Source organism: Periplaneta americana, chromosome 13 (assembly GCF_040183065.1).
Source record: "Periplaneta americana isolate PAMFEO1 chromosome 13, P.americana_PAMFEO1_priV1, whole genome shotgun sequence".
Classification (NCBI taxonomy): domain Eukaryota; kingdom Metazoa; phylum Arthropoda; class Insecta; order Blattodea; family Blattidae; genus Periplaneta; species Periplaneta americana.
In genome coordinates this window covers 69,702,100-69,717,386 of record NC_091129.1, presented here as the reverse complement: position 1 = coordinate 69,717,386, position 15,287 = coordinate 69,702,100, and the positions used below count along the sequence as shown (strand labels likewise).

General features: G+C 35.8%; 1 protein-coding gene across 1 annotated transcript in view; it reads right to left on the bottom strand.

Annotated features, from left to right (window-relative positions):
* Positions 1 to 15,287, bottom strand: part of LOC138712020 (hemocyte protein-glutamine gamma-glutamyltransferase-like) — a 116,905-nt gene that overhangs the window by 23,017 nt on the left and 78,601 nt on the right. The window contains exon 11 of the mRNA XM_069843404.1: positions 10,620 to 10,743. Within this exon, the coding sequence (XP_069699505.1) occupies positions 10,620 to 10,743 (124 nt within the window). The remainder of the gene's footprint in view (positions 1 to 10,619; positions 10,744 to 15,287) is intronic.

Below are 15,287 nucleotides of genomic sequence, written 5' to 3'. Positions count from 1 at the left end.
ACCATATTAGTGCAAGAATCTGATCCGTTGTTAATTAGGTGATGACAGAATAATATGATAGTGCTACGTGACTCATTGTCTCTGTTAAGCAAGCGATGTCAATGTTGAAATTAGCATAATTTTTTTAAAATTATTGAACCAGTCTGACTTCAAATTTTCAGACACAGCATTAGGTATATGTTATAAGTTTCAACGTGTAATGAATAACAGTATATTTTCACATATCGAAAAAAGTTTCTTCCCTATGCACGAATCATTTTTCGGTTTACCTGAACAAAGGAAGGAATAATGTCCCGCTGTTTTCCGTCTTCCCCCATGTCGATTAATACGTGTAGCGGCCTAATAGAGATTGTGGCAGTAATGTATGATTACATGCAATTAATGAATGGCGGGAACGCTGCGATAACTACCTTGTGAGCGTTTATACGAGTATTATTGTCCCCGCTGCTGAGATGGTAACTTCGATTATCCACAGGTGAAATATTGGCGTTGATACAATGCGTAATGTTCTATTGACGTGAGTGTGTAATAACACTGGACAAAATATACTACAGTTTTATACTTTTTTCAGGTGAAAACCGATAGCGATTTTTATTTTCGTTTGTGTATAAAATCATTCATATGGAAGTACAACACAATTCGTTCTGGTTTTACTAAAACAAAACCTCTGTAAATACATGTGTTTATATTATATTTATATAGCAACGTTGGTATTGAGATAATTAGTAGGTTTTTTATTCGATATCATCGTCAAATAGGGGTGAACAAAACGTAAGCTATACTGCGTAATATAAATATACAGTACGTTGGAAATATAGAGCAAATGAAACCTAAGCGACCAGCATAAGCCTACCCGCTGTCTACTGACACTAGAGTCTGGCAAGTAGATCGCCACCGCTCACGGATAATATTATTTTCGAATTATAGAATTACAAAATGGTAAGTGAATTTCGTGTAACTATGAATTATTTATTTAAGGGAGAAGACGGCTCAAATTTTAGTCATTTTTAGTACAAAATGGCGTTTTGTTTTTTTTTTTTTGTGAACAATTAATCAACAATCTCTTTTTCGAGCACGTTTTAGTGCTCTGCGGAGCTTGGAGGCATACAAATTATGTCATTTAAACAGCTGCATCTTTGAATTTGAATTACATGCAAACCTTACAAGCTTTTTCCTCACGTTTTTTTTTTCAGATCATTTCATCATGTCCAAAGTGTAAAGGCTCTTACAATTTTGATGCTACGAACATAAAATTTTACTGCATATTCTATATGAGCCGTTCAGAGCAGAAATGGTATAAGTAAAAATTGGTTAATGAGGTTTAAAGTAAAAATTCTGTAAAATACAGCGCAAAGTAGCAATTAATATGTCCTTCGTGCTATCCACTGACTTCTAATAGTTTAAATAAATTGAATATTAATTGCTACTTTGCGCTGTATTTTACAGAATGTTTACTTTAACCCCTATTATCCATTTTTGACTTACACCACTTTTTCTCTCAACGGCTCATATACTGTGGTTAACAAAACTTAAAACATGTTTTCGATACATTAACATTTTCAAAATTAAAAAAAAATAAACTTATTTAGTGGACACTAAAATTTTGTAGTTGCATATTAAAAAAATCTCTCCATTTGCATATACAAAGTTAAAAACCTAGAAGCTTAGTTATTTTCTAAACATGAGTATGCCGTGAAAAGAGAGATATGCATGAAAATTTGCAATTTTTTAAAAATCTGAATAACTCAAAAACCATTCATCTGATCACAATGCAACTTACAGTCGGTACAATATAATATAGGGTATTACTCGTCCCATAAACAAATTTAAGCTTTTTAACTTAAAAATTAAATTCAACAAAAATAATAAGAAACAGTACATTTCTCGTCCAACCATTCATTCCAGTCCACAATTAAAAGACTAATGATTATGCTACCTTTGCACGGTCAAAATACCGCGGCCCTTCAAAATTAATCAGTGGGCAGGTCATATTTCATATTAAAATACAAGTATCAATTTCAATATTTTTACCCCATTACTTGATAACCTGCTTAAATTTTGTAATTTTCTAGCTGTTACGTTCATTTCACTACTGGCTACACTTCCTTCAATACACATAATATATTATATCAAAACAGTTATTTTGTAACTGTTACATTGGCACGAATTGAGACAATATTCAGGAGAGGTGCGCTGTTATAAATTATGTGCATTAATTTTATTCAAATCCTGTATTGTGTGTATATTTTATGTTGCGATTATAACAAAATATAATTATTTTTCCTTTATACATATAGCAAGTTTTATGTGTAGTTACTCATTTTATTACATGACCATTTAAAGCCATGAACACTTATTTAGTAACATTAGTGCTTTAAATAAATGGTTTGTAGCAAGGCATCTTCGATCTTTGGTATCTCACCATATATTATTTTGATTATATATGTAAGAATATTTACAGTAAGGGAATAAAGTGTACAATATTATAAACTCTCTACCTTAAAATGTCACCCATCACCCACCTTGAGCAAATGAAGAGAATCTTATCTTAATTTAATAGAGCGTTTCCGTCTGGCACCGGAGTTTATTTTATTTATTTTTAGTAGGTTATTTTACGACGCTTTATCAACATCTGAGGTTATTTAGCGTCTGAATGTGATGAAGGTGATAATGCCGGTGAAACGAGTCCGGGGTCCAGCACCGAAAGTTACCCAGCATTTGCTTATATTGAGTTGAGGGAAAACCCCGGAAAAAACCTCAACCAGGTAACCTGCCCCGACCGGGAATCGAACCCGGGCACCTGGTTTCGCGGCCAGACGCGCTGACCGTTACTCCACAGGTGTGGACTGCACCGGAGTTAAGTCGTGAATATATCAGAGGTAAGTAATCAACTGCTGCCCAATGAAATTCGTATATCTTATCCTAGAATCATATTCTTATAATACACAAATTTGATGAAAAGAATAAGATGAAATGTGGTGTGTTCGTGAAATGAAACTTCTAATAGACCTATTACAGGACACGGGAAAGCCTCGGAAAAACCTCGTTATGTGATCTTTTATCATTCCGATCAGTTCTGGAATATTTGGCAGTGGAAGAGATCAGGGGATAGGACTTCTTCTGACCTCTCCAGTTTTCCTCAACTTTAGAAATTTAATTTCATCAATACTTTCCATTAGTTATATATTTTCCTTTATTTCTTACCATGAAAGGAATATGATGACGTTGTCTGGCTAGATTAAACACTACTCTGTCTTAACACTTTACGATAAAAATAGATGATAGTCAGGGGCGTCCAATGAGCGGAACGCACTGGATTACGAGGTTGGCTTGTATATCTGGTGACCATTATACAATTAACTGATGCTATCTCTGTTTCCTTCTGTCAGTAAATCTACTTGTAGTGATATTTCATCCCATTCCTCCTTATGAGGAATTTAGTAAGCATATTTTATTAATTAGTCGTTGCAGTAGAGAAATTACTTTCGCCCATATCTTAATAGGTATGCCAAGAGACTGAAAGTGAAGGTTTTCTAGGGATAGTCTTGTTTCCCCATCACATTACTTCATTATTATACGTCTGTTTGGGTTCAGAAATTTCGCCTTCTATTTCTCAGTCTTCCCGAATCTCTTGGGTTCTATCATCTAATATCCTATCTAAATATTCCAGACTAAATTCTCAAGTCTGAATTCTAATTGCAGCCAAGTAGAAAGGATTTTCTGACATTTAAGGACAGTAATAAAACATGTTTTCTGAGAATGCTTTTATTTCAATTCACATTATTTAATACATTCTCCTTAATTCATGATCACGTTACAACAGATGCAGAGAGAAACCGTAAACTTTCACCACCATTACCAAGAGATAATAAAATTCAAAGACGTGAAACGTTCTGAGAGTTAAATAACGATAAATTGAATAGTAGTCTGTATAGTCCAACTGATGAATTGTTTATGATTATAAATTTAATTAATCTACTTGATATGAATAGTATAATTTTGTATAGATTAACGAAAGTATGCATGTAAATTGAATTAATCTGTTTACTATGTAGCCTATTGTATAAGTTTGTATAGTTTGGCTGAAGAATTGTATATGCTTTAAATTGAATAGTAATCTGCATAGCTCAACTGATGAATTTTTTTCTCTCCCTACTGGGCGGGGGGGGGGGAACATCCCTGTGCACCGTGACCTGAGGTATATTGTGCGCCCATGGGATGAGTTGCAAGCCCATCGACCCCACCTATGTCGAACCGACCTAACCACTAACACCCTGACTACCAGTCCCGCCATCCTTCCAAATCCGTGTACCATTACATCTCAACAGCCCCCCCCCATATTCCCCCTTCAAACGGTCTGAGGTGTAAGACCTTCTCCCGTCGGGAGGGGAGTGGGTTCCACCGCTGGCCACCAGCTACCATGCTTGACATCCACGGGGCCCGGTCGAGAGAGTCAGCGGCTTCGGAGGACCGCTTGTTTATGCTTGTAATTTGACGTAATTTGCATGATATATGATCAATTTTTGTATATCTCAACTTATTGAATTGTTTATGCTTTTAAATTTAATTAACTTACTTGCTATGTATTATATTTTATAGCTCAACTGATGAATAATCGTTTGCGTTTGTAAATATAATAATTGATTGCTATATACTGTATATTTTAGTAGAGCCACCAACGTAGCTCAGTCGGCAGACTCCCTGACCTGCTGATCAGGAGCTGCACTCGAGCTTGGATTGGATCCCCCGTCTGGTCTGATTGGTTGGTTTCTTCCGAAGTTTTCCCCAGGCATAGGACTGATGCCGGTTGGTCTGTTGTGAGTCCTCGGCCTCACCTCACTTCATTCCCGTTTGTTCTGATTACCTGGTCGGTTTCTTCCGAGGTTTTCCCGAACAATAATACTCGTACAAATGCCAGATAATCTGTTGGCGAATCCTCGGCCTCAGCTCACCACATCTCGCCAAAAAATTGTAAAAATTGCAATCTTATAAAATGTTTACTTGTTCCACATCTTAAAGGTTCATTGCTAATGTAAGATCTATGGATTACAATAAATGAAATGAAATTAAAAATTCAGAATGTCTACAAATGCCAATGCTTACTGTAATCGCAACGAAAGAATTGACTTCTGATATCTTTAGTGAAGCACGTGGAAGATGCAGCACCAGAGTGCAGCATTGCAGAAAACAGCATGCCTCCCCAGATTCGTAGACAGAGAGCAGGGGGACAGGCAGGAAGGCTGAGATTTTGTGTTCATTACTGATAAGCGGGGAAGGAAGTGTTTACAAATATGATGACAACTGATATTTTTACTTGGTTATTTAACGACGCTCTATCAATTACTAGGTTAATTAGCGGTGATAGCGAGATGGTATTTGGCGAAATGAGGCCAAAGATTAGCCATCGACTACCTGACATTCGTCTTACGGTTGGGAAAACTTCGGAAAAAATTCAACCAGGTAATCAGTCCAAGCGGGGATCGAAACCGCGCTCAAGCGCAACTCCGGATCGGCAGCAAGTGCCTTAGCCGACTGATCTATGGCGGTGGTGACAACAGAGTTAAGAATCTATGTGACACTTATCTTGTAACGCCCGAAAGGCGAGTGGCGAGTCTATTTCCTATTGGCAGCACGATGTGAGACGTGAGTAGAAGGGATTTCAAAAGTAGGCTGTACAAATCTGTCAGAAGTCGGTTCTTTAATTCCGACAGCAATAGATAATGAGTTTTTTTATTCGTCTGTCGGTGAAGAGTAATATAAACTCTCAGTGAAAAGTGTTCGACCAGTATTTCATAATAACTGCTGGTTTATTTTCTAATGAATAACTATGGATCCAGATACCAGCGTGAATAGAGGCGAACCAAATATGGACCACATTACACAACCTGTGTGGGAAGGTTCAGGAGAATTTTAACTTGTTAGTACGTTATTAAAATACGGAAATATGATTATGAAATAGGGAGGATAGAGAATAACTATTGGCGTACTGTTTACAGTTAAATTTGGAGTGCCGACTGGTATTAGGGTTAACCAAAGACAGCCCATGCTCGTAATGAGATTACACCGCATTTATAAAACTTTAACCGGGTTATGGATACATGATCTGTCACCGTAATCCAGTACGTCTGTATTAAATATTTACAACAAAAAACATAATGATTGGAGACTTTCCCAATCAATATGTAGACTGCAGTACGTTTAACACCAATAGAAATTACGTATAGCAATGAATGGACAACATTGGAGTAAAAGTTACAGAAGTCAGCGAAGGGATCAGAATAAGCTTGCTTTACAATGCAGTGTCTACTACAATAACATCTTGAGATCAAATTGCGGTTTTAACTGAGGCTATCCGAAATCTCGCTCAGTCTATCCTGTCAAAATTCTTAAAAACAAACAGCTTCCCCTTATGCATTCTGACAATTTTTAGAAGTGTAATTGCAATACTTCTCGCTATCTGATATTGGTTCCCAGGGAGTAATTTAATTTTTCCTCTATTTTCTCTGAAATGTTCCTAAAGAGAATTTAGGTTTCTTCTGATTCTCTTTCAGTGTTTCGATAGAATAATATATTACACTCCTCAGTATTTTTTTGAAAGTTCAGGGAGATTAAAACAATCAATGTAAAGATTATTTTCTTGGCCTACAGAATTATCTGTGATGGTTACCATTTGTTATCAATGGAGAAAAATTCGCTCTGACGCCGAGGATCGAACCCGAGACCACTAGTTCTACGTACTGGGTGCACTAATCACTGAGATACGCCGAAGTTCAAACCACTGTACCGGATCGAATCCTTTTCCTTTGGTTCTTTTCTCTTAGTGGCCTTACTTCATGTTCCAATTATAATATGTTGACATATAAGTTATTTGTTAATAACAAATTAAAATAATAATCTTTTCCCCTTTTTTGTGGCGAGTTCGGAAGACTAGTAAAATTTTCTCGTTTCTTCTAAAAAGTCGAACTTAACTCTTTCTCGGTTCTTTCGAAACATTCCAGAAGAGTAATTTGAAATTTATCCTTTTCTTTTGAGTATTCCCACAAGAGCAATTTAATTTTTCTTAGTCCTTGTGAAAATTTCCTCAAAATAATTTATTTTGTGGGAACACATTTTAATTTGTTTCCATTTACTTTCGAAAACTTTGGGAGAGTTACTTAATATTTCGACGGTTCTTTTGAAAATTTATGCGAGTAGAAATGGGCATTTCCTCTGCACTCTTGAAGAACTCTAGGAGTTTCTTAGCATGTTTTTATATTCTCCTAAAGAGTTACGGGAGAGTATGTTAACGTTTTCTCTGTATTCCTGAAAAGTACTAGGAGAGGAACTTAACATTTCCTCTGTTCTCTGAAGAGTTCTTGGATAGTAACTTAATATTTTTTCTGTTCTCCTGTAAAGCCAGCCTAAGGAGAATATTTTATGATTTCTTTGCTTCTGAGAAGTAATTGTAGGAAGTAATTTAACATGTTTTGTTTATTCTAAAATGTTCCATAACAGTATTTAATTATTATTTTTTAAATGTAAACATCAGACCCAAATTCTCCTCATCCTCTTCCTTGCATTATTCCTTCATTTCTTCTAAATTTTTCTCATTTCTTCCTGGCATTCATCTTTCATTTTTCCCTAATTCTCCTCATCCTCTTCTAGCATTTCTTCCTAATTATTCTCATCCTCTTCTAGCATTCATCCTTCATTTCTTCCAAATTATCCTCATCCTCTTCCTAGCATTGATCCTTAATTTCTTCCAAATTCTCCTCATTCTCTTCTTAACATTCATCCTTCATTTATTTCCAGTTCTCCTGAACCTCTTGTTGATACTCATCCTTCATTTCCTCCTAAACGTCATATCTTTCTTGTTACTCATCTTATACTCACACGTTGGCGATTATTTGGCATACTTATGCCCGTTTGCACTATTCTCGATTAAAATTTGACCATGGTTAAGTCGGCACTTGACCATCTTCAACGCCAATTTGCGGATTATCAATCTCGATCAAAGTTAAACAAGCGAGTTGATGATGATCAAATTTGATCACGGGTGTGGGAACGATTATCTTGAATTGAACATGGTCAAGGCGAGAAAACCAAAATGGCGGCACGATTTGACGTAGGTCTACTTGATGGAATTGAAGATCAAATTATGTATCTTGAACACGCAAATTACTGCGGAAATAACAGAATTGGTGTTATTGTAGAAAGAGTAAGTTTGTAGATGAATAATAAAAATGTTCTTTTTTCTCAAAATAGACTAATGTTTTATATATTTTTCTGCTTTGGAAGATCGAGACTTTACTTGAGGACAAAATATTATTTAGGCCTAATTGTCGAATTTTGTTAACATAATAATAAAGCAGTTATTCTATGCCGGTAATAATATAGCAAAACTAAATGACCATTTTGTAGAATGCGAGATTATCACTTATTAGCTATAGATTTGCCGTTTGAAACTATTAGGACCTACATGACGTTTTGGACAATTAGGCTATTTACGATTGAATTAAGAGAAATTACACGGATACCTTCCTTTCCCTCTTACTCCAAAATTCCAACCTTGTGAACACAAAATAATGGATAAATTTCAGAACAAGGATACTTTCCTTTCCCTCTTACTCGAAAATTCCAACTTTGTGCACACAAAATAAGTTGGTATTAAAAACTTCCTTTTCGTATGCATGATGATGCGTATTCGACATACACAGACGAACTGCTTTTTTTTTTTTCTTTTTTTCTTTTTTTATTTTAAAATAATTGTTAGCGAGGTATCCGTATACTGAAATTTTCCCAAAATCTGGCACTGAAATGTGTCTTTTCGTAAGCAAGATGATGAGCATTCACAAACACATACAAATCTGCTCTTTTTAGTAGCCTATTTCAAGATAATTGTCAGTGTGGTATCCGTATACTGAAATTTTCCCAAATAAATTATTGGCACTGAAATGTGTCTTTTCGTAAGCAAGATGATGAGCATTCGACAAACACATACAAATCTGCTCTTTTTAGTAGCCTATTTCAAGATAATTGTCAGTGAGGTATCCGTATACTGAAATTTTCCCAAATAAATTATTGGCACTGAAATGTGTATTTTCGTAAGCAAGATGATGAGCATTCGACAAACACAAATCTGCTCTTTTTAGTAGCCTATTTCAAGATAATTGTCAGTGAGGTATCCGTATACTGAAATTTCCCAAATTATTACCAATAATATGAAATAACCACTGTATAAATTACGTTACAAATTATGTGGAATTATGTAAACACGTATAACTCATGTGAATTGTGAGGTTAAATCCAACCAGGTAGCCTGCTTTTCTCTTAGAGAACTTCCGTCAGTACTTTCATTCTGTAATAGGCTATGGATACATAATTGCTGACGAGTTCTAAAGGAATTCCCACTTCGAACTGTGAGAAGTTCGGTGCTCTTTTCTTTTTTTCTTCCATGATTATTGAAACTTGTTATTTGAAAACTGCGAGGATGTTTGAAAGCAGTCCGACAAACAAAAACGAAGCGATAATTGACAGAGTGCGGTAACCTAGCGCTCAGATGATTCTTCTCAAGCGAGCGTACCGTCAGCTGACGGTACCGAGTTGATCGAGGAAAAATGTCGGTGCACCGCATCTGTAACTTGATCATTGTCAAGAATTAACCATGTTTCCGTGATTGCTGATAAACGGGCAAAATGAACGAGAATGGTGCACACTGCCATTAATGTTCCCGTAATGTAAAGTGTTTAGATTTAGACATTACTGTATAGTACTGTATATAGATTTAGATATTGCGAGAGTAATCACAAAGTAAGGTTTTTATAGCCACAAAACTACATTGAGGGAATAGGGAAAACTCATCAAATGAAGAACCGAACCCATGATCTTTCAGCTTAACAGAACTTTACGCGCTTTCCATAAGATTTAACGCAAATATTTTCAATTCAAGTTTATGTTTAGTACTCAGTTGTTGGCAATAGTTTCCATCTTATCTAACGGAGAGTCCTATCTTGTTATAGGTCATTCATTATCTCGTGAAATCCACTTGCGCGTAAGGGGAAGAATAAAATAGACTGGGAAGTTTCCCTCCCTCGCATTGATTTCACTTGCAGCTAGCTAGTTCACTTAGGGGAGAGTCGGGTAGTATCGGACATCGGGTAGTATCGGACAGTGCGTTTCTTTCAGCTACCACCATATGGTAATACCTGAATGACATGGTTACGTTCCTCTATGCGACATCACAGAAATGTAACCATGTCAATCAGGTACTATCATCGTGTGGTAGATGAAAGAAACTCACTGTCCGATATTACCCGATGTCCGATACTACCCGACTCTCCCCTACCCTCTACCATAAAGTTATTACTGTGAGCTACAGCGCACGAATTCATTTGGTTTCACAAGATAACGAATGACCTGCAATTTAAGAGTAGGCTCAAATCCATTAACATTCTTCCAGTCCCATCGGACATGATCAGTTTCAGTAGTTTTCCATTTCCTAATGCGCTACTAGGAAATGGTGGTTTGTTTCAAAGCAAACTGAAGTATCCAAGGAAGGCTACTCTAATACCTGCGCTAGGACTCGAAACTGAATCAACAATTCACTCGTCTGATTAACAATACATGCGGCAGATACTCACTGGCCTTGGGAGCTACTTTGAAGTCTCCTGTTGCCTTCTTGACGACGTGTGCCTTGATGCCGGTGTAGAAGATACTAGCTGCAGAAAGAACTGCCTGTACCGTCTTTTCTTTGTCTGATCTATTCTGTAAGAGACAAAAACACAATTTATTGTACGTCTACTGCGGAAAAGAATCATAGCCTGGCTGGGTTTTGTCCCAATAAGTCCCGTTTTACGAACAGAGTTCTCTTCGAGCCAAAATATCGATTGAGACTGCAAAATACAGGTTATATGGAAGAAAAAAATATCTTTAAACTGCAGAGACCTGTGGAGAACAAAGCAGAAAATGAAGTGGAAAATATAAGGTCGGGAAAAATGAATTAATAAGTATCAGTGCATCCGGAACTGAATAAATGTCAGGTATTTCACATGAGGAGTAAATAATAATAAAAAAAGGCACCGCTTAATATGAAGAAATATTGCAATAAAATGCAGACATTTATCTGGCCTAAAATGTTCTGCTCGACGAGTAAATTCTGAATACTTCCTTCGTATCACGAAAGGAACGGAAACAGTTAAAGCGGAAGAGCTATAACAGCGGTAGTGGGAGCTGGGAGGTAAAGAATTATCTTAGTTATAGCTTGCGAAATGGCTCAAGAGACAACTTTGCTTATAGAGTACAGTGAAATTTCGTTTATATGTTTCTTTAAAGGGGACTTATTATAAGAAAACGCAAGGTGAAAAATATATTTTTTATGAATTTATATTTAATTTTCTGTAGAGGGTGCTAGATTTATTAGACTATTATTATTATTATTATTATTATTATTATTATTACTATTACTAATTTCTTAATTAATACAATACAGATAAATAAATAAATAAATAAACAAATAAATAAATAAATAAAATAATACAAATAAGGAAAACCACTGAGGATATAATAACACGTAAGAAATTTGAGGACCCAATGAGCAGTACACGTGTTCGGTCACAGTTGAAACTGGAATTTCTTTAGTTATTATACCACTCTAGATAGCAATAGCAACACAATTATAAAAATACAAATACCAACTTATGTCTCCTGAATTTTGATACAAGTTTTAATATATTTGACACTGTTTTGAAAAATCACCAATTTCAGTCTTCTTTATCGATTTTGCTGGGCAGTCATTCATCAAATTGACTATAAGTAAGCACTTATTACTCATAAACCGTGGTCATTAAGATCCACCATATTAGAAAACAACAGCAACAGAAATAAAAAATACTCTTTTCACCTTATGTCTTATGATCAAAAATTGAAACTGGACAGTCAGATGATTGATGACTTCTTATTTTTAGTTGTACAGCGATAAACAACTACTGATCAGCAGCTTCATTTCAAAGTAAATGGAAAGAGACATGAAAATTTGAGAGTAACAAACGAAAAATCTACATGAATGACACAATTAATTCCTTCCTTTTCAAAATAACAGAGATGAAGTGATTATAAATTGGCGAATTTCGCTTATTGAAAAAAGTAAATTGCAACTTGAAAACGCATAACTGAAACACATTTTAATGGAAAAAGATCGGTGTCTTAAAAATTTAGCGTTTAAATAGACCTAGGCCCTACTAAATTGGTTAACGTATTAGTGAGGGTCTACTATATAAAATACAGGGTTGTTTCCGATCTTTGATAAGGAATTTGAATGACATGTGCGTCAGGAGTCACACGACATCTGAATTGTGGCGCGAGATGACAGACTAGAAGTGAGTGATCTCATAGTCAGAGTGTACGGCGACTCAGAGAAGAAATTCCTAAGAAAATCCGAGGCTTTTTGGGAGGGATACATTACGACTCTTTCTGATGTCAAGTACAGTTAAGTGAAAATAAGTCTGGCATTAATTTGTATCATCTTGTGGGGTGCGTCGACTTGTGACGGGGGGTGGATTTGCTTGTCTTTTCCACTCTGGAATTAATCCCATCCTAGCTTTGCCAGTTTTATTAGGTACACAAGATACTTCTCTTGAGAATAAAGAAACCACGTTTTTTGGATGCTCCTATGATTTTCACGTAACTGTACTTGCATCGGAAAGGGTTGTTATGTACCCCTCCCAAAAAGGCTCGATTTTCTTGGGCATTGCTACTATGATACACCGTGCACTACTGGTCTGTCACCTCGCGTCACAGTTCAACTGTCGTGTGACTCCTGACGCACATGACGTCATTCAAATTTGTTATCAGAGATCGGAAACAACCCCGTATAAACTGAATGGAGTAATAATGGGTGAGCGACCAGAAACTGGCTTTTTATTAGAAACGGAAAACATGAATCAGATCTCTCGATGCAGTCTGAATACTCATATTGTAACATTCGTGTCTTATAATACGATAGCGATGCTGATCCTAGACCTTTCTTTCATGTAGGTTAATAATATTCCTAGGCAGTATATCTGTATATCAACTCTTGCGTACTTTTTTCTAGCTGTCAACTTAGAAACTTAAGGAACTGTGCGTGTCTACGCCTACACATTAGATACCCAGTTCAACAGACTGTTATTAATTTATATTTTGCCTGTGAAGTATTTTTTCCCTTATTTTTAATTGGATGATATTTACTTGTGATATCTTTATTTGTGAGGTCATATCGCGACTATCTATTGTAAATGGTATACTGGACTTCCATTTTGCTGCCAGCTACTGGATAGCATGTAAACATGTATTGCCATTTTGCTACAATGTCTGAAATATGTCTTTAGTTTTATATTTATTTCATGACGGAAGAAATCACTAAACACGCCGGTGAGAATAGAAGATTCCTGAGATTTGAACTTGGGACCTCCCGAATACGAACAGAGTATCCTACCATTTAGAAACATCGCTCGGTATTTCAATAATTAGTAATTTAATATGAATATAACCTTATTAATGTGGGTGTGCACAAAGTAATGAGAGATGTGCGATTGAGAATATATTTTCAGTAAAGACATTGCAGTGTTTATTATATTGCTTTGGCTTTACTATGGCATATATTTTTAAGGACTTAAACATTTAATGATTATTTACATGTTGCAATTTGTGGAACTGAATATTTCCGTTGAAATAATTGAAGATCTCCCCAGAATAATAATGTAACCAACAAAACTGTAATTCATGTTTCAGGAGTATGGAAAATAATTTCAGGGACATAATTTCGTTGAAATTATATTTACTAGCAGAACCATTTGACTAACCAAAGATAAAAATTTGTTCATCAATTGAATGTTATAATATATTATAATAAATAAATTCTTCAAAATTACTATTTCCGCCTAAATAACATATTTCAATAATTTGATGTTAAATCCTTTTTACGGGGAGGTCTTCAATTAAAAGTAGCATAATATTATAACCGCTCGTGGTGCACTCTGGATAGCTTCTGACGAAGTTTCTCCGCACTAGCGACATCTATGAGCACACTAGTAGAGTCGGAGCGAATGACGGAAAGTTAATGTCACTGTCATATTAATGGACAAAGAGATTGTAGCTAAAGTCGTACCATATCATATGTAGTACTTAAACTTATGAATTTAATCTTTATTTTATAGGAGATACATAGTATTATTGTGTTTCCTTAGTATTCATATGCATGAATCCAATTTTTTTAAAATGAAAGCTTAAGCTGATTAGTATATTTCTGTCAAATATTCTGTGAATGTCAAAGAAAAGTAGATAAATTACACTGAATAACAAAAAAACATTTTTGGTGGATATCTTGGTATCCAACAAGCGTTCTAACATGCTGCTTCCGAATATGCAAACCATTTGTCTCTATTACCCACCATTCTTGAGATATACGACATCAACCATTATGTTTAACAACTCACAGACTGGAATTTCAGTAGAACATTTATTGCTACATGGAGTAATAATGAACATGGCTTTAGCTAAGAAAATGGTGCAAATGCGCCACATGGCATATAATTATAATAGTAACATAGTTGGAGGCATAATACACATGTAAAATACATATGTACATATATAGAATATACTTTCTTAATTTAAGGTGTGTTTTTTTGTTTGAATTTCTTGGCTGTAGAATTTTATTTGTGCTGAGCATTTATCATGTCGTGCTCAAGCGTCCAGCAGTAGTCAGCCAACATCGCTGCACTCCCATCGACCCTGATAGCGTGACTCCATCACCGAGATGCCTTGATGAAAACGTTCACCATGTTCGTCGCTGACTGAACCTAGGTTCTCGGGGAAGAAATCAAGATGTGAGTCGAGGATATGTATTTTGTGGGACGTGCTGCTGTCTGTACACACTGATGCACTTCAGAACAACATTCACATAGTCAGTCGATTTATTATTTGCAAGGAAATTGGCTACGACTGACTTCAATGCCACCCGTGCATCTCTTTGAGTATCACCCAGTAAGTCTTGGAAGTGGCTGTCAGCAATGATCTTCCTTGTTTGTGACTGGCCAATTTTTCTTTATATAGGGTTCTTTCTGTCTCTGCTATCCCACTCGCAGATGAAGTAGCAGTACTTGGTGTACCCTGTCTGCATTCCCATGAGAAATGTGATAACTTATGTGATACCATATTTTTTTTAAGAAGTAGAGATATGGTTTCGAACGTCCCTTTCAGGTGCGTAGAATATCCAACCAGTACTGAAGCATTTCTGTTTCCGTTGTGTAATAATACTGCCTTCACTTGTCTTA